General features: G+C 40.7%; 1 protein-coding gene across 1 annotated transcript; it reads right to left on the bottom strand.

Moving 5' to 3' along the window:
- Positions 1 to 180: 180 nt before the first annotated feature.
- Positions 181 to 15,599, bottom strand: hs3st3l (heparan sulfate (glucosamine) 3-O-sulfotransferase 3-like). Its single transcript, XM_067576707.1, has 3 exons — positions 14,755 to 15,599; positions 2,700 to 2,929; positions 181 to 1,984 (listed from the first exon to the last, which is right to left on the bottom strand). Exons 1-3 carry the CDS (start codon positions 15,216 to 15,218, stop codon positions 1,596 to 1,598), a joined length of 1,083 nt encoding a protein of 360 aa, XP_067432808.1. The 5' UTR covers positions 15,219 to 15,599; the 3' UTR covers positions 181 to 1,595.
- Between the last annotated feature and the right edge of the window lie 4,454 nt (positions 15,600 to 20,053).

Genomic DNA, 20,053 nt, shown 5'->3' with positions numbered 1-20,053 from the left:
TGTGGTCTTACTCTGACAATAGCAGTGTTGTTGAATGTATTTTCTCTTAATCATCACATTTGAATTTGCTCATTCATTCAGTCATATATATTAAAACATAGGGACACATAGGATTGCAAATATCAGAATATGTTATTGTGATTTAATTACCATTTTAAACTAGAATCATCCATACAATCCAACAGAATAACTAAACTCAGAAATGTCATTAAATCAATTCCATTCACATTACGGCAGGGACTTCCAGAACCTTGGCAGCTCATCAAAATAAGGCTCTTAAGCGACAGTTTGTAGCCTTTGCATCTCTGATGTAAACAGATTTACATTTGCAAAGCAATTGCACTAATGTCTGCACTCACATTAAACATAAATCCAGCCCTTACAGGCTCAATGGGACCTTATAACAACAGCAGTTTGAGGAAAACAATGAGGAAAAAGGAAGAAATGTGAGAAAAATTAGCACCACAAATTGAAATGCAAGTTCTTTGCTTAAAATAGTTTTATTTTTTTATGCTTTCAAACTAGTGCAAATACATGCAAACTGAAAACAGACAACCCTGTAAGCAGGCCTTCTCACATTAACAAAGCCTGAAAGCTTCATACATCACATCCAAAGAAATGGCCATTTATACACTAGGTCGAACTTCTCACATTGATTTGACCCGGTCTTGTTTTGGTTGTCCTCCAGTGGTCCCTTTACTTTACTCAAGGTACAGTAGGGTGGTTTTGCAGTCAGATGCTAACCTAAGCCTAGCACAGAAATGTGCCAATAGGCGAAGAGGCAAGTGATCCACACCAGTTCCCCTACATCCATTTATCCACATTCATTATTCAAGAATACAAAACCACTCAGTCAAATCTGAGCTCATATAAAGATTCTCTCGCTCACCCCTCTGCTGCTCGCCACATAAAAGATTCATCCCCCCCTTTTCGGGAACAATGCTTGGAGGACAATACTCAACATGTATGCATTGATTGCCCTTAAATTCTTAACCAGTGAGACTGAAGAACAAACAGGTAGTAAAAAAAGAAAGTTATGGAAATTCAGGAATGTTGAAATGCATCTGTTCTGGATTCACTGTGCCACTACAGCCTACCAACTAGAGCGTCAGGATTAAACTGCAGACCGGAGACACTAAAAGCTACACTGTGTATTTTACCACTCAACTAATACAGCCGTAACCTATAGCAACCACAGTTTCATGACTAAGTTTGCACACAAATGCTTTATTTAACCACCTTTGGTAGGAGTAAGTAGCCTACCAAACAAGAGAGGTGAGAGGGGACACCTTTGTTATGTACCACAAACTGCACCTTTTTTACTGAACATCTATGATATATAAAATGATGCTGTAGTCTTTCAAACACTTGAACAAGATGATTGATTGATAGAGGTGAATGTATTGACACTGGGTTTTTATTTTGTCTCTGAGATACCCTTCTGCTGGTCAGAGACAGATAATTGGCTCTGCTCTCTGGATCTTTTGTACTTTGAGTTTTTATATCTGTCTCAGTCAGTCGGCAGATTTGCACAGCCTTCTACCCAAAGCAGTTTAATGCTAAGAAAAGCCACTGGTTTCATTTAATCAGAAGGGTCACTGCCATCCAAAGTCCTGGCCCACCATCTGATAGAAGCGCTGGTTATGCGGCTTGTAGAAATCCCTCAGTTTCTGCATCACCTCCGGGTCGATGGAGGCGTGCGTCCTCCCTTTCGTCTTCCCCAGGCAATGTGGTTTACTGCTGCCCTCTGGCTTCTTCAGGCAGGGGAAGCCTTTTGTTTTGTTGAAGTAGAAGTGTTTGTCCGTGACAATTCTCTGGAGGCCCAGAAAGTCCTGGACTTTCCCCAGTTCTCCAGCCGGGTCAGAGATGAGCCTCTCACCACTGACCAGATGGATCTGATTCCTGGGGAACCAGGCCAGCCATCGCTCCAGGTGCTGGGCATAGAGGCCAATCCACAGCGGGCTCCACAGAGAGTCAATCTGACCTGGAGACAAAAGTGAGATACAGTATTCAAAATCATCATAGCTATTGGCATTTCAAACCTGCCTCTCTACTGGAGAGACAAACATGTATAAGAACTTAAAGAGAATGCAAAGGCCAAGCATTCAGTCAATTTCTCGTCCAGGGAACCTTGAAGATGGAAAAACAGGTTAGAAAGAAATGGAAACATTCTTTGGGCACTCATATGCAGAGAGGAGAGAAAGGAAAGTAGGTATTTGTATTATCTACCATCATAAATAACCTGTGAGGTTAAAATCAGTTGGCACTTAATTAAATATACTGTAGGCTTTTAATATACCATACCTTCTTCTTCCTCTGCTGAAGAGGGCTTGAAGAAGGCTCTTTTCCTTTGACCCTGACCAAGTAGAAGAACATTTCTATCCCTTCTACCTCTCTGCTGATAATGAGTTGCCTCATACTGCTTTTTAAGCTGGATTTATAGTTCTGCTTAAAGGGTTGATGGCATAGCTACATAGCCTATGCACATGCCACATAAGCTCTGTAGCTGACATGCACCTCCTCAAAAATTACCTGTTGGTCAACAAGTTGTGGCTACAGTGGCTACGGAGATACCATGTGGAGACTGCAAGAACTGTGATTAATTGATTACTGTAAAGACAACATTGAAGAAGTTGAAGGAAAAGCAAAGCTAAGGCTAGCAAAGACTACCTGAACAAACTCAAACCCCAGAATTGTACCTGTGGTTCGGTTCTTGAAGGCGAGGCTCTCAAAGGGAGGGATGTCGGGGGTCTTGGAGATGATCTGTGTGTAGTCAGATATGGCTCTGGTCACGGGGTCACGGACAACTACAATCAGCTTCACATCCTGCGACATAGCGTGGACTCTTGCTGGCGTTTCCACGGTAACAAAGTAGCGAGGTGTCTTTTCCATTACAATCTGGCCATCCAGGGCTTTAGGCATCATACTTCTGGAAGTACAAAAGAAATATGTTAAGTACTAGGAGCAAATTACTGGCAAAATACCAATAGAGGAGCAGACCAATAACACTTGATTTGTCTATATCAGATAACATTTCTCTCTCGTCAGCCCTACAATCCTGGCTGGTCCTTTAGAACTGCTGACCATTTTAAGATTAGGACCTTTTTTGGTCAAGATCCCAAGGTTGTGCAATATTTCATATGTCCATATGTTATGGTGAATTATAAATAAATTGTCATAAAATGAAGCACAATGTATCTAGAATATTTACATTTGAGTTACAACCAAGGTTTTCATGGGAAAACTATTCCATCAAATGATACATTCTTGATAAATTGTGTTTCAGTTGGCTAGTATGTAACATTGTAACACAGTATATGAAAAAAGCTGATATTAAAGGAATAATGCAACATTTTCCAAAAATATGCTATTTTGCTTCCTAAATGAGAGTTAGATGAGATGATCTATAGCACTCTCATATCTGTCCATTGAATATGAAACCAGAATACAATAGCTTAGTGAGTGTTTTTACATAACTGTTTGTGTACAAATTAAACAAAATAATATGTGTTTTGTTATATCCACTGACTTTCGTCTGGCCTCTTTTTGGAAGAGAGCTGTCTCTCTCACTGTGTTTCAGATCTGCCACACCCCTTTCTGAGTGCTTGGATCACCCACACGTGAACTTCATTTGGACTTCAGTGGAGCTGTATATCAACCCCCAGAACCAGTGCTCCTCGCCATTTGGCCACTGAGCTGTTGGACTGAAGCTGCTGTTGTTGAGCTTGTTGCTAATCATTGAAACTCATTAATCATTGTTTTTTTTCTTTTTATAGCACCTTGATGCAGCTCTATTTAGCTTATCCGTTGTCTCTGCTGACTAGTTGGTAGAAGTGCCTTGTTGAGCTAGTCTTGGTAACTTTAAGGAAGCCTTGTAGGGGTTTTCTGACATTTATTTTGTTTCCCCTGTTTTCTCCTTTTTTGTTGTTAATTAGGGATCTTAGTATTTTTCTGTAGACCAATTGAGCTTTTTATTTTCTAGTTAGTGTGGGTTTTTTTGCTTATTATTTTGGCCTTGGAGACCCTGATGCCTTTATTTGCTTCCATTTCTGCAATTTTGGCTGGTCTATATCTGTTTCTGTAAATAAATGTTATTCATTGTTACACTTAAAGTGTTTGGACAGCCTTTTCTTACAATTTTGGTTCCATTTTTGCAAAGGTTTTGGGTAAACTTGTTATGTTACTCCCTGTGTTCCCCTTGAGGGTTTTTTTTTTTCAATGTCTAGTCTATGCTTAGCTAAGCTAACTGTTTCCTTGTTCTCAGCAATATATACAAAAAAACATGAGTGGTATCAACCACACTCAGCAAGAAAGTGGATAAATGTTTTTCTCAAAATGTTGAACCTTTGTTAAATCTCAGCAACTAATTACGTTGGGATTTAAAGGCAAATTGGTTTCAGAAGTGAAGCACGCAATCAAATGTTTGCTTCAAAGGTAAGTATGCTGTATTCAAGTGAGGTAACCCTTCATGATGCCATTGCATTGTATTTGGTGATCAAATCACATACCACTACAAAACACTCAAACCTCTATAAATCCCTCTGATGCACATCATATTCTGACAGACTGAACAGTGTGCATACAGTAGATCTCCAGACGCACAGGCAAGTGACAGCAGGCTACATAAACACAGGAGTCTTTCCTTGAATGTACCTCACTCTGCTCACCTCTACACTAGGAGCCCAGCAGATGGGACTCATTTAGAGATAAATGACTCCAGAGGCCCCACAGGACCGGCTGGGGACTTGGGGACATCTGCCAACACACCTGCCACACACCTGACTGACCAAACACACAGCCTCAGCGGCATGGTCATACACAGCTCTGAATCAGCAACCCTTGTTTAAATAGAGCTTCAAGAGTCATACTAGTGTGTTTTATCTATTTAACTACAAATAATGAGCATTTTTGAATACATGCCATACAGATTTTTGGATGTATTTTCCCCAACATTGTAGACACCCATTGGTTACCATACATTTATAATAAAATCAATAAGAAGGCTCTTGAAACTTTGAAATCCATCACAGTGAATATTAAGTGTGCATTTTTGTCAAAGTGACATTATCACTGTATAAAGGCAGTTTACATACAGACTGATTTGCATTTGAAGTCTGCACTGCATTATCTCAAAACAAAAATGTAATTGACAAAAACTAATGTAGACTTGATGTTCACATATATGGATTACATAACATGCAGGTTTCTAGAGTTTGCTAATGGAAACCAGTGGCTTCCATTGGCTTACTGGGATGTAACTTGTGCAGGATTTGGAGTAACTGGACAAAAACAGGCAAAACCACTGATATGGTATTCTCTGGTTCTCTGATACAGGTTTATTCATCAGATTTGAATCCCCAAAACCTTTACTATTGCTATTATACTGTACCAAACTAAAGCTGGGGGTTCTTTTTGGCCACTTGGGGGGTGGCACTATTAGCTGTAAATAAAACACTGACATTATGGCAAACGTTAGCAAACAATTGCCAATTTACACATCCAGCAGACATGAAGTAACATTAATATTCATTTAGAGTTTATGTTTTGGACTCCACCAACTCCTGAGGGGAATATCTGGCTCTTTAGCTGCTAAATGCTTCACTATGTTCACAAGCTAGTTGCTAATTTTGTCTGTCTGTGTGGCGCAGGGCTGGTAATGTAGAATACAGCTGCCTGCTGTGGCTAAAGTCAGGATTGATGAGAGCTGTGAGACTGAACAAAAACAGTAAAATTGCGGGCTATAAAACCAAAACACTCCTTAGAGCTTAGGGGAGCAGAGTTTGGTGATAATTCTCTCCTTGTTTGTCACTACAAACAACACCTTTCACATTATACATTGATATATATATTGTATATAATATAAAATTATTTATTAATGCTGCTTTAAGTTGTTCACTGTTGCTACCACCATCTTAAATGAGGTTTCATAGTGCAATAATTTGTGTTTTTTGTTATTGCATTTTTAATTTGTTGTCCCTTTCTCATTATGAGAAAACTCATGAGTGACTGCTGAGGTGTCTTGTTTTTTCATGTATTTTCCTATCTTAGGGATGTATCACAAAGAGAGAGTCAATACATTTGTTCCCAAGGAGTTATACAGTAAATGAGACGTGAATGAAAGAAGGACGAACAGAAAGAGACCAGAGGGGACACAGGGCTGATACAGTGAGGACAGGATGCTCTGCCTGTCCTCTGGTATCGGCTAAGGTTTCAGATGCACCTGCAACACGACCTCCTGTCAATACATCCATCCCCCCAAAATGGCTTCACTTTTATGAATCTGACAAACACACACACACACACACACAGAGTGATTTCATTTGATCTGATCGGTGTGAGGCAGTGCTTATCACCACTTAGCCTGAAGACTTCCCTTTTAACTCCAATACCCTGAACAGGAGGAGCCGCACAGTCTGTTAAACACACACACACACACTCGCAGAAGGCACATGGATGCACATGCACATGGGCACATACACACACAGTACAAACACAAACACACACTGATTATTCAGTCGTTAGTCAAGCATTTGCTACCAAGCTTCTGGCCTCCCAAAGGACCCATTTCTCACAGTCTAACACACACACACAGATATATATACAAAGACACATTTTTTTAAAATCCAAAATTACACACACACACTCTCTCTCTCTGAAGACATAAAGGGTGGGTGTGGTGGATTTTTACCAGACCTTTTACAGATTGATCCATCTGTGTGTGTATGTGTGTGTGTGTGTATCTCAGGGCATTTGCTAGAGTGTTTTAAATGAAAGGGCTGGGTGACTGATGAAGGAATGATGGGAGTGGATACAAACGCGCCTCCATTAGCAATCTGTCTGTGAATAGCCTTAGAGCCAAGAGCCCCATACCATTACCTAAGCACAAAGAGCTAATTACTGCCCCTAAGAGCACCATCAAAAGAGAAGATCTATTATAAATATGCTTCTGCTATGAGCTTTGCACAGACACACTAATTGACAGACAAAATAGCTGTTAGCTTTTCTAATAACTTATTATGGCCTTGTTCTAGTTCTGGCTTAGAAAACTTTGTGATCCTGAGGTGACATCTGTAACTTTATTTTCATTTTTATCACGTAATAAATGCTAGCCGCAAAAAATATAAAATAATTTACGTTGCAATGACACATGATAAATTAATTCAGAAATTGAGGAACCCTCAAGCAAATATACCAGTAATGATTTAGCAATTATTAGAAATAATGTTTTTGTTTTTTACTTAAACAGGATATACTGTATAAACATACAGGATCCAGAATAAAATACATCACTAAGGCTTAAAAGGACAATTGCTCTGTGGGTTAGTCAGCTGGTTTAGCCTCCTCATGAATACCAATGTTATGACGAATGAATGAACGCATGGAAAAAAGTAACTTTCTTTTTTAAAATCTATAAAAGAAAACTAATACATATACACTTATTATATAAATTATAAAGTATTATATGTCTTTATATATACTTTTTTGTCAGATCAATGTAAATTAAGATTCTGAGACATCTGAGTAAATTAAAATTCAAATTTATAAATTTCCTCCCATCTAGATTTTCGATTAGTTAATTTTAATTTTTAATTTTTCGATTTGATTAAAAATTTACTGATAAATTGCATTCTCTTGTCTTTTCATGCTGTGGGTGGATGGAGACAGTGTTAGAACAGACAACAGTACTGCGTTTGCCCTCATTCATTTTAATGTGACCACCGTTGCCAACATGATGCAACTCAATGCAGCTTCATCTAGCGTGGCACTATTTTATCCAATCATATATGTGCAAGCGCACCTTTCTTTGTATGCCTTTGTAACATGAATGCCGTTGTTCTACTGTGTACCTGACAATTGTTGCAACACGAGATAATATGATTTCCACTGCGATAACTTTCTGGAGTTGTAAAGACTTGCCTCATAAAACAGTAAACAGTGTACTACAGTGACAACAGTGCATCTGATAAAGTCAGTACCTTTCATTGCACACACTGCATTGTGCTGTACACTTACCATGCAAGTCAGACAAGAAAGAAAAAGGAAAAGGAAAACATCACTTTAATGGTTAAAGAAAGCAATGTTGACTGTTGGTTGGAGGTGGAACATGAACCACAGTCTCACAACCATGCTTTGTTGACCCAACCATGCACCCAAATCTCCTCACTAAGAGCAACTTCTACCTACTGTTATTCTGAATTACTCCATGCAAAGCATGAGCACAGGTCATCTTATGTGATTAAACAAAAGATCAGTGCTTCTGGTGAGAAGTGTGTCAGCAGATGTAGGGGTAAAGTTGCACATTTCCCCCTGGTGGGGTACAGATTCTGGCTGGAGGACTTCCGGCTTGATTGTGATTTCCAACAAACACAGTTGGCTGTGTTTATGAGTGGGAAGTCGGTGAGGGTTCTTCGCCTTACTGCTGCAAAAGTGGTAGGTGTGGGTGCTTGCACAGTAGGGGAGGAGTATTAACTTCACAAAGCGTTAGAGCTCTTCACTGGCAGGTGAATAAAACCGGCTGGTGACACCATGTGTTACAGAGGAAATCCCTCCAAAAAAAAAAAAAAAAAAAAAAATAGCTGCATTAATTGGCAGTTTAAAAACCCTGTTTTAGCAACATCCTTACACTGCTCATTTACTACTGAGTGTGAGATCAAACATCCAGTATGATGAACACAGGGATTATCCAGCAGCTTATCATAAGCCTCTGTTTGCCTTTGAGGAACCTCTCTTTTGTCGTCCATTTCCCAATATTTCAGCCGGCCTCCCTGGTGAATTAGCCCGGACCAGCCAAGGCCACTGGCTATTGATCCTGTGGGGGCTTAGGATAACTACCCGTAGGAAGGCGTGGATGGTGTGCAGCCAGGAAAAGTAGGCAGGAGTGTGTATTGGGATGACAGGGGTGTATGAAGCGAGGAGGTGTTGGTGTAAATGTAAGGGGACAGACTGAGAATAGTAATGCAGTACTGGGCCTCAGCTGGGACCAAGAGTGGCAGGTGGAGACTGGGGGAGCCAGGACCCTCTGGAGCCCCATCAGTAGCATGCTGTGTCATGTAGTGTGTGTATGTGTGTGTGTGTGTGTGTGTTAACAAATGTGAAGCAATTGCAATGTTCGTCAGATGTACAGCAGGAAATATGCAGAAAGGATTTGGCGATTGGAGGGTGTGCTAGATCAAATATATAAAATCTGGTCTGTTTATCTTTGATGTTTGATCCAAGGAGGAAACAATAACCAATCAAAGAACAGAGTATCGGCTGTGTTCATTATACACACCTGACCGGTTATTTACAAGTCAGATACCAGATTTGAGTGTGTATCTATATGTCTGCATGCATGCATGAGTGTGTTATTGTGTGTGTTATTGGGGGACCGCTCATCCATTTCCCCTGTATGGGGGACCATTAAGGGGTCGGTCCATTGTCGCTGTGCCCTGTCCACTTCCAGGAGACATCCATCATCCATCATAGAGGGGCCCCGGACCCCCCCGTCTTTGCTTTCCAAACCCCAGGGGAGGGCCTTAATGAGAGCCAGATCGCCCCACCCGTCTGGGCCTTATGGTGATCACCTCCAGTACAGTACAGGAACAGGACAGACCACACCTGAACCCCAGCTACTCACACAACAAACAAAACCACAGCATGACATCCAAATAAAATCTATCTGTTCTTATAGATTTAATTACTTCACACATCAGCACGATGTTTTGCAGTAAAAAACATGCTAAAATTACTAAAAAAAATATAAAATATTCGATACCAATCACTTTCCCCTCCTGCAGATCAACAAATCCAATGCATCACAAAATCTGCCTTTCGTGTTTTGTCGTTAATTCCCGCCCCCTGAATCCTGCTGAACATCAAATGTTTTGGCAGCCATTCTTCTGTGATTTGCATGGCAATTATATTCCATTGTACAAACACAAAAACACAAGTAGCACCATGTGCTGTGTCATGGCAGGACAAAGGCGCCAATGTATGGGTATGAATTGAAAAGCCTCCCTTAACGAGTTCAATATGAATTGCAAATGAGTCCGTGCCATCGGAGCAGCTGACTCTGAAAAGGCGGAGTAATTTAGGCCCTCCCCTCCTGTCAGTGGATGTCCTGAGAGGCATGGTGTCTAAAAAAATTCACCTGGACAAACTGAGGCCTCAGACATAGAATACAGAAAAGATTTTTCATTCCTTTGAAAAAGTTACTATTTCATAAAACCCACAAACTTCCAAAAGTATTTGGAACTTGGAGACATCCACCTACACTTCTGCCAACTACTGCTGCCACAACAACTGCTGCCACAACTGCTGGCAACTACATTAAATGTCTCTTGAAATTGATCAAACTTGACAGATTTTTTTTCAAAGGAAAACAAAGAGTTGGGCTGTGTTGAAAGACAGTCATAAAAACCTCAAAAACAATAACAGCAAATAAAAAAAACTACATCAGCCATAAGACTTCTCCAGCTAATCTCTGCCCCTTGGCTAACCCTAACCTTTAAAATGAAGGGGAGGGTGAAATGAATATCGACCATACCAATGGAAATCAAACATTTTTGAGTAGACAATAAACAATTCCATTAAGGAAGTGATAAATGTCACCAGAGAGAGACTGAAGGAAGCAGAAGAACGTGTAACAAGCACTAAGGATTGGCTCCAATCAGTTGAGCATATTGCTAACGAATAAACAAGTCTTCAAAATGGAAGCATTACAACCTTCAACAGTGTCTCAGACTCACTCTGTACTATGTGACAAAGTGTAGCCTTCTTTAAGCAGTGTGCTCAGTGGCTTATCATAGCTACATGCCATCTCTGATGAGATTGTTCAGTACTACAAACCTGTATACTTGACTCAGCTGCTGCTGCTGATACCAGCTCTCATACATACTCACTGCCGTCAACACTTCCTGTACACGCTGAACTGCTGCATGTATGTCATTTAATGTCACATGTTTAGAGGTCCAGACCCAACCTAACACTCAGGACGTCATGACAGATTTTTTAAATTTTGATGGATTTTACAGTTTGCTGAGGACTGGTTTAAAAAGTTGTTGGAGAGGTTATGAAAAAATTGTTGTCTGCTTCGCTTGAAAAGTGTTTTTTTTTTTTTCTAAAAAATGCTTCTTCACAGAAATGTGAGCAACAAACACTGAGTGCAATCTCTGGCTGAAGCTCTGCCAGTAACTCAGAGTCAATAATATATCGATAAATCTCACTGTACCTCAAGAACAAAACACAACCAGCCCTGCTGTCTGGAGGACAGAGCGGTCTCTAGACTGTGGCAGAACCTGAAGAGGTCAGCCAAGCTCAGCCCAGCTCTGATGACAGTCTGAATGACAGTTGAAGCAAAGGTCAGCAGGGATGTGTGAGGTTGCGGTAACACTGTTCACCCTTTAACCTCCAGCTCACCCCAGCCTTATCTCTTCTCCCACTGTTTTGTCTCCCCCCCTCTCTTCCACCATTCATCCGTCTTCCCATCTTTCAGTGAGAAAGCATCATGAGTGAGATGTGAATTTTTCACCTAAATAATTTTAATGGATTCCTTCAGAGCTACAGAGAGAGGAAAGCTGCGTGTAACTTGACCCCTGTGTGCCTACGAGGGGGGATTATGCCAATGTAGGATAAAGCTTCCTGCTAATTGTAACAGAAGCCGAGCTGACCAACGTGAACCGCTCTAATGCTGGAGTCAACCCAAGGTCAGAGCGAGGAGATAGAGCTATCGATCCCAGACAACACAGTAAGAAGGAAACTTCCAGTCCATCTCTGGGCTCATCGCAGCGCTGTTCCAGATCCAATCTCCGCTCCAAACGCCATTAGAGGATCTTTGTCAGGGGCTCTGATCTCAATTGCCCTCATGAAGTGAAATGTTATTTTACTCTCAGAGAGCGGAGGAGTGATTCTGAGGAAGATGTAGTATATCTCATCATCCATTTGATTCCCCTTGATGGGGTTTGAGAGGAAAAAAACATCTGTACAGAAACGTAATGTCAAAACAGAAGGCACTACAGCTGACCCTCTGTTTGCTTTAGTGATATGAATGTGTACTGTTGGCCTGCACTGAAAGGATCCTTCTTGTTTATTACAACTTGAGTGTTATTTTTGAAGCTTTGGCCATCATTCTTAGCTGTATGACATTAAACTGGCATAAACACAGCAACATCACTAAAAAGAGGTCAGATGGGGGAATAAACATAAGCCGTCAGACGATCAGGTTTTAAACAAACCACCAAGTCAGCTCAACTTATTTGGAAGAAAAAACGAAGGTGAACTGTAAGAGTATTACCCAAACTGTGCTGTAACATCCATCACAGTTCCAACAAGTCCTTGAAATTTAACAACAAAATACCGTACGTCCATGACCATGTTCTCCAGAATGACACATTTAAATGTTTTCTCATCTGATGCGCCTTTTAGGCACAATTAAGGAAGGTTTAATGTTGAAATACTTGGTTAAAGTTAAGGAAACATCATGGTTTGGGTTTAAATTGCTACTTCCTTAAGACGAGGGGACCTTCAACGTCATGGTGGCAATAATACACTTAGTTAAAGTTAGGAAACGATCATGGTCACCATCCATCCACCACGACCTCCTCTCTCTGTCACTCTATAATACCGTCACACTACTTCCTCATTTGCTGCTGATAGACAAGAGTCATGGTTTTGACAGACGTTCATTAAATAAAGACAAGCCAACCTACCGCCAAAATATGACTGCATACCCTTCATGAATATTAATGCAAACATAACTTCTAGTTAGTAAGATTTTTTTTAATATATGTAAAGATTACTCTGATATAAGTTACTTTCCAATTTCTGTATCACAGAATTTTCCCTTAGATATGATAGGTAACACTTAACAAAAAAATACAACAAACGTCACAAAAACGCTACTTAATTGTGCCCATTATAACCTTTTCAAAACATCAAAACCCACAGTCAGTGTAGAAGATAACATTGTAATAATGCTTCACACAGCCATTCAATTTTGACCTTTTCTCCTTTCCATATTTGTGTGCACAAAGTTTTCCTGTCCAATGACAGATTATTATTAACATTTTTGGTGCGCTCATGTTTGGCTTTTAGGTGGTTTATATAATCTGGCTGATCACTGATTTTTTGCTCCATCTGACTTTGTTGATTTTGCTCTGTTAACAGATCTCAACAGTAACTCTAGAGAGAATAATTGAATCATAACTGATAGAAGGGATGGATATGTACACAAAAATAAGACCCAAGCTGTAATAAACTGGAATTATCCTTTAAGAAACAAGTAAGAATTCAGAATTGTTTAAACACAAGCAATTTTTTTGCATTTTTCTGTGTGAACAACCAAAAAAGAGTCTCACTTCCTTTATCTGTGTATGTATTCTGGGTGTGTGCTGTGTGTTATGAAGTGGTGTGAACACATCATTAACTCCCAGCGTAAAGTGACCTGGAGTCAGAGGTCAATTGACAGAGCCGACAGTGATGTCAAGTGGCTCGACATGCAACGAGCCCCATCTGGCCCGAGGGGAAGACGTGACAATCTGGTGTCACACTCACATCACCTGGTGTGACGAACACACACACACACACACACAGCTGGCAGACCGGAGAGGCTATAGTGTCTCTTCCAGTGCTTCTATATTTTCTGAATTTTCCAGCTCTGTTTCCATCCCAAAGCTTTGACACTGTGTTTCTGTGCATACGTACGGTCACATCAACGTAAACTCCATCAAAGAAGCTGAGATTCATCCTCTCACTTTATCTCTGTTATAGGTTAAATAGTTGCTGATGTGCCAAAGAGGCACTGAGCCAATGCCACTACTGAGCCCCAGTAATATACTGTAAGCTGGTTAATGCTTTGCCACACAGTCTAGATTTGGATGCATTTTTAATCTGTCATATTTAGAGCATATTTGTGGGTCTATAGGTGCATCTACTTACAGTAAGCACAGTTTTTAAAAAAAACAGAATGCAGCCCTGACAACTGAAATCCTGGATCTGCTGAAAACTATTTCCTGCCAGTTGAGAAAATATTTCCCGAAATGAAGATCAACTAGTTTTTGAGTGACTTGACTCTGGTCCCTTTGAACCTCATTCATGTGTATGTGTGTGTGTGTGTTCTGAGTATTTCCAAGTTTGCATGGAACAGGCTGAGAACAGAGCCACATGACAACAGTAACATCTGGCTCCGGCTCCAGAGATGATTACTCTGCAGCTCTGTGAGGACTCATCCTGCGAGGCCTCTCTCTCTCTCTCTACTGTACACACACAGACACACACGTACACAAGCACACATGCACAAACACACGGCAGGCACACACATGCACACATGCACAGATTGGCATAGCCAGATGGCAGAGTCTCTTTGTCACCTAAACCTCGGCGGAATAGCTGTGGATATGTTTGGGTATGCAAACAACACAAAGAGATTCAATTCTTCCAGTGGAAGCTGGAGGATCCTAATTGGCTCTCCGACTTATTTTTCAATGATATAAAACCTTTCTACTTGCACAAACAAACACAAAAAGCGGGACTCGAGTGAAAGTCCTTCATTTAAATAACAAAGAGAGTCAATCACTAAGTTTTAGTCGACTACTGGGTGCCAAATGGATGAGAAATGTTCTAAACAAAAATAAATTATGTAAAGTTAAAGTGTAGAAATTAAACTTAAAGAAAGTCAAGATAATGCCGAAATAAAGTGCATCTACTGCATACATATACTATTCAATAGTAGTTTCAGTAACTTTGCTGAGATGGATTCCCTGCGTAATGTGTGCGTACCTGTACCAGTCCAGTCCCCGTGCGTAATGCCGGTCAAAGAAGTGCGGCTCCGACCCAAGGGCGCGGATGTCAGGATGGAGCCGCAGAAACTCCAGCAGAGCCCTGGTGCCTCCCTTTTTAACCCCTATGATCAGAGCCTGGGGTAACCTCCGGGTGGCTGTCCATTCTTTCCCCGAGCTGTTCGCCTCCAGCGAACCGGTGACAGCGCCTTCGCCATCCGCGGTAGCACCGACTTTGGTACCGTTTCTCTCGTACGGCCATCCTGACACGAGGAACTCGCGCGTGAGTGGCTTGATCTCAGAGTTCTCCGTCAGCTCCGACTCGCAGCATCCAGTGAGGAGATAGACCAAGGAGAAGCAGAGGATGCTCAGAGAGGACGCGATGGTGAGCCGGTGGAAGAGCCGCCGCAGGTCCGCGCTCGGGTGGTGGTGATGATGATGGTGGTGGTGGTGAAAAGCTGCCATCCCTCAGAGATCCATGTGAGATAAGGGGCCATTCTACCGCAAGTTCAGCTCACATCCCGTCATACTCTATCTCTGTTAACACACCGCTTAAACTCTTGGAGAGTCTCTCTCAGTGCGCTCCGCTGCCCTCCTCCTCCTGCATGGTGCGCGTCCGCTGCGCATTGAGCCGCTCGCCCCCCCCCAAAGGCAGCCAACCCGTCAGCCTCACTAAATCAGTGCAACCTGCTTGTTTTGCGTGACATCCAGGAAATGCGCCCACTTACTCAGCCACCCTGGCACCGTGGGGAGAAGAATAAAGCTTTAATATCCGAGCCGGGATGCGGGGATGTTCCTCACTTTCTACTCCGCGGGATTACTCTGGTCGCTCCAACACGGCTCATCTCACGGGGATTCTCTCTCTCTCTCTCTCTCTCTCTCTCTCTCTCTCTCTCTCTCTCTCTCTCTCTCTCTCTCTCTCTCTCTCTCTCTCACCCCCACCCCTCCCCACCCCCTCTCTCTAGATACCTTAGATTGGAGGGTCATGGCCTGAGGCGTTTAATTCCAGTATTATTTATTATAGGAACCTGGGATGAGATGGATCCAGTGCGCTGATAATATCCCATACCTCATATGTACCATTATCACTCTCATCTAATATAATTGATTGATAGTGTGTTGTATTTTATCCAACTTTCTGTCATATAATAGTTTATCTGAGAATATATAATCAGTCACACAAACAAACTGACGTAGTCAGAGCGATTTATCAGTAAACAAGTGTGGGTCATTTGGAACTGGGTTTATCACTCTGCACTCTAAGACCGATCACATAATTGGCTTAGCAGTCAGACAGTATTAGACTATATGGTGCAGCTGCCAATAGTCAGCTGATCCTGACCCCGGAGGACAGTCTGTGTGGACCCATTTTCAGGTCTCATACAGAAATGTTTTAGAGTTTTAAGTTCAACTCGATTCCCTGATCAGAGTTTTCCCAAAAACACCATAAGGTGGAAATAACTCTTTAAAAAATGACAAATGTTACTCAAGAAACGCACTGCTGATTTACTATTTTTGATCCATGTAGAGATTTGCACATCATAAGTGGATGTTTTATCACTTGCATTAGCAGAGGCGTGTGTTGTGTTGCAGTGGCCGGTTAGGGAGCTCTGCAATGTTGGCTTTTATTATTGCAGAGTGCGGAGCTAAGGTACGGATAATAGCTCATAGGAGACTCATTAGTTCCCCCCCTCCAACCACACGCGCGCACATATCCGCTCGCACACATATACTCACACGCACAAGTACGCACATACTTCATGTTCCATTTGGCTTACCCCTGTCATTATCCCATAGCAGATGTGACCCGTGCCGTAAAACCCCTGCATTGTCCTGCAGTGACAGACTGAAAAGATCTACCATCCATTTTCAACAAGATGGAACTTTGTGTGATTGGACTTTTCTGTCTTCCACTTGTTTCAGAGAGAAAAAATACTACAATGACCACATATGATAGGATTATACCTGTAAATACAACATAGCAGGCATATTAAGATTATATATTCTATTTTATGACAGGAAATTCAGTTGCATGCCATTACTTTGTACTTTGCACTTTACATCTATAGGCTAAATGAAAAGGAAGGTAAAATCTAGTCTGATAAAAATGAACTACTATTAGTCCCTCTAAAACTAAGGTGTTTCCTCTTTCATTAACATTTTGATTGATCAGTTGACATCAGACTGGACAAATTAATTTTCTGAGAAAACTATGAGAGTAAAATCAAATTGTGTGAATGTCAAAAAACAGAAGTGCAGTAGAGGTCTCCACTTCTTTTTTCTTTCATTTTTTCTCTCCTCTCAATTGTTTGGTAGAGCACATTCAAATAAGTCAACTCAGTCTGGTTGAGCCTTCTTCAGAACTCATTTTAAGTATGTTATGCACCCAAAAGTCCTCAAGATTCACTGTGGATTTCAGTTTCCAAACATTTCCAGTGGCTTCCTACCAGAAAGTTACAGCAGCAGCAGAAAAAAATGCTCTTGACATGTGTCCTGTTTAGGTTTTCACAGATAATCATATATTTTATTATTTAGATTAGTTTCAAAGACTTTACTGAAGAGAAAGATGTGATTGAATATGTCACAAAAAAGTCTGATAAAATTATAAAACAAAATTAAGTGAAAGATCTTCAAGACTTTTTGACCTAGAATTAGATTTTCCCTCATTGATAAATGTCCAAAATTCATCATTCTACAGTATCAGTGCAGTGAAAACTCTATGCAGTGCTCAACTGACCCTGAAGTAAGAAAATCATTAACTGCCCCAATTATTCAAGAACACTTAAAGCAAAATCACCCTAAACTATCCCTTTATTCCACCTTGACATTTATGAAGAGGTGCGGAACCAAATGTATACACTCCCATTACGAAAAGTGCTAAATTCATAACTCTTTCTTCTTATTTCATGTTTATTTTATCCTCCAACCTCTCTTCATGGATCATGAGGCAAGGTCATCAGGTGAGGTTGTGTGTCTTTTGTCTGCAGTCACCCAGCAGATTGTTCTGTGATGAAGTGGTCATCTATAAAAGCGTGACCTCGGGGTCAGGGCCGGAGCAGCAGCAGTGATTCATTATCCGACGCAGGGACGCAGCAACCTGATTAATGCAGCTCTCTGCATCCCAATGTATGAAATGAAGAGGTTTTAGAAGTGTTTTATTTTTAAAATGTGTACACGAGTCACTGTGTAATTCAATTGCTGTCAGTTCTGATAATGTTTTGGGTGTGTTTAACGTCACATTTCCAGTCTGTGTCATTATTCTTCAATTTTCATGTGTTTCTGATTTTCCGATCTTCCATAAAATCAACATATTTGTCATCAACTCTGCATATGCAATTCCCTTACATCCGTCATTCCCCCCCCTGAGTGACAATCTAATTAGAGTTAAAGTAATGGTGTATGTAATCAAGGCTAAATTACAGCCATAAGTCACTCAGCGGAGGGCCTTTACCTGCAAGCCAATCAAAGTCGCAAACTAATGAACCGCACTCACTGACCGCTGACCTCATCATCCATTTCCAACATAAGGACCCAGTATTAACTTCTCTCAGCATGACAGGCCATGCTGAAGTGGGGTTTTTGTGGTGTTCTTAAAGGGTCAGTTGAACCAAATTAGGAAAAAACATATTTTCCCACTTATCCCTATGTGGCATCGAGCCATGCAAGTAGATTGAGAGGAAATGTGGGGGTGTTTTTTTGTGATTTGGGTGAACTGACCCTTTAAAACTGATTCTGCCACTAGTGCCATGTGTCAATCCAGTTTGCAATGACCTACTTTAAAATGCTGCTAATCTGTCTGTGAAACCAATAGAGTAGAAATTAGCAAAACAAACAAAAAAAGAAAAGACTAAGTAAAGAACCGTACAATCACACAATTCACACACTTTAAAAATGGTGTCATGTCTTTTATTCTAATTTGTCACATCAACTTGTTTTATTCATTTTAGACAGTCAGTCTGTTGCTCATTTGGTTGGTCCAGACGGAAATATTTTAACAGCTATTGAATGATTTGCGATCAAATTATGTTCAGACATCAATGTTCCCCAGAGAATGAATCCTAATGACTGTGATACTCTGACTTTTCTTTCAGCACCACCATGAGGCTGACATTTTTTTTAGTGATCTATTTTAACAACTATGGGATAGGTTAGCATGAAATTTGGTACAAATATCTTTTTGTCCAATTTGTCCAATACTTAGACCAAATATCTGCAAAAATAATGACATTCCCATCAGCCTCAGCTGTTCTTTCTGTTTAGTGCTAATCAAGCCCCCAGGAACAGTGCTGGGCTGTGAAGCCAAATTGACAAACTGTGTGATGACAACATCACATGACGCTATTTGGCCCAAAAAAGACTTTTTCCTGTAGACTTACATTGTGAAAGAGACGTCTATAAATCAGCGGATAGTCTTTTTGGAGCATCACAACCCCTGAACCTCTGACTCATCTCACTATCAGAATTTGATCTGTCAGGTCTTAGCCGGCGGGCTAAACCGGAAGTAGCTAACTCAGCAGGTGAAAATCACTAGTGTGCTTGCTCTGTTGGGCCCCAAAGATGCAGAAGAAGTTAAACTTTTTTGGCTTCATGTGCCACTGAGCAACTTTCACAGGAATGAACAGGGCCTGCCTGTATTCAGTTCTCTTTATACATCCATGGTGCTAATTAGCAAACGTTAGTATGCTAACACACTAAACAAAGATGGTGAGCATGGTAAACATACCTGCTAAACATCAGCATGTTAGCATTGTCACAGTGAGCATGTTAGCATGTTACCATTTAGCTCAAAACATTAACAATAGCATGACTGTTGATTGGAGTAGTAGTCTTTTTTGACTGACAGACAGCAGAGGGTTTTAGTGAATGATAGCAACAAAGAATCAACTGTGACACTTTAGCAAGTGAAATCTCATCATTGCCTTACAATTCTTCACAGTTCATTTTTTATGCTTTTGTGCTTTATGTGTTTTATAGATATTCCACATATTTTTAAGCGTATAGTTTTTGATTGTTTTTAAACTTTATTATTAAAATTGTTTTCTGTTACCTTCATTCTCCTGTTTATATTGATTTGTGGATTATATTATGAATATTATTATATGATATTATGAATTGAATTGAATTGAACAGAGGGGTTATGTAAAATATGTAAGAAAGATTATTTCTGTTTTCTTTGTTTCATTCACCCTTGAGCTAGTCATGCAATAATATTTCTAAGCTGCATCATAGCAACATATTCTGAAAGTGTTAGCCAGTATTGTTTGAAAATGGAGGGTTTTAACACAGTTGTTCAGGGTGTT

This window comes from Thunnus thynnus, chromosome 20 (genome assembly GCF_963924715.1).
Source record: "Thunnus thynnus chromosome 20, fThuThy2.1, whole genome shotgun sequence".
NCBI lineage: Eukaryota > Metazoa > Chordata > Actinopteri > Scombriformes > Scombridae > Thunnus > Thunnus thynnus.
The sequence above is the reverse complement of the archived record's forward strand: the minus strand, read 5'-3'. Positions and strand labels throughout refer to the sequence as shown.

Coding starts and splice junctions, on each gene's coding strand:
- hs3st3l (XM_067576707.1), bottom strand. CDS start 15,218: ATGGCAGCTTTTCACCACCACCACCATCATCATCACCACCACCCGAGC. Junction 2,930..14,754: donor CGGGGACTGGACTGGTACAG/GTACGCACACAT, acceptor TTGTACTTCCAG/AAGTATGATGCCTAAAGCCC. Junction 1,985..2,699: donor CTTCAAGAACCGAACCACAG/GTACAATTCTGG, acceptor TTTTGTCTCCAG/GTCAGATTGACTCTCTGTGG.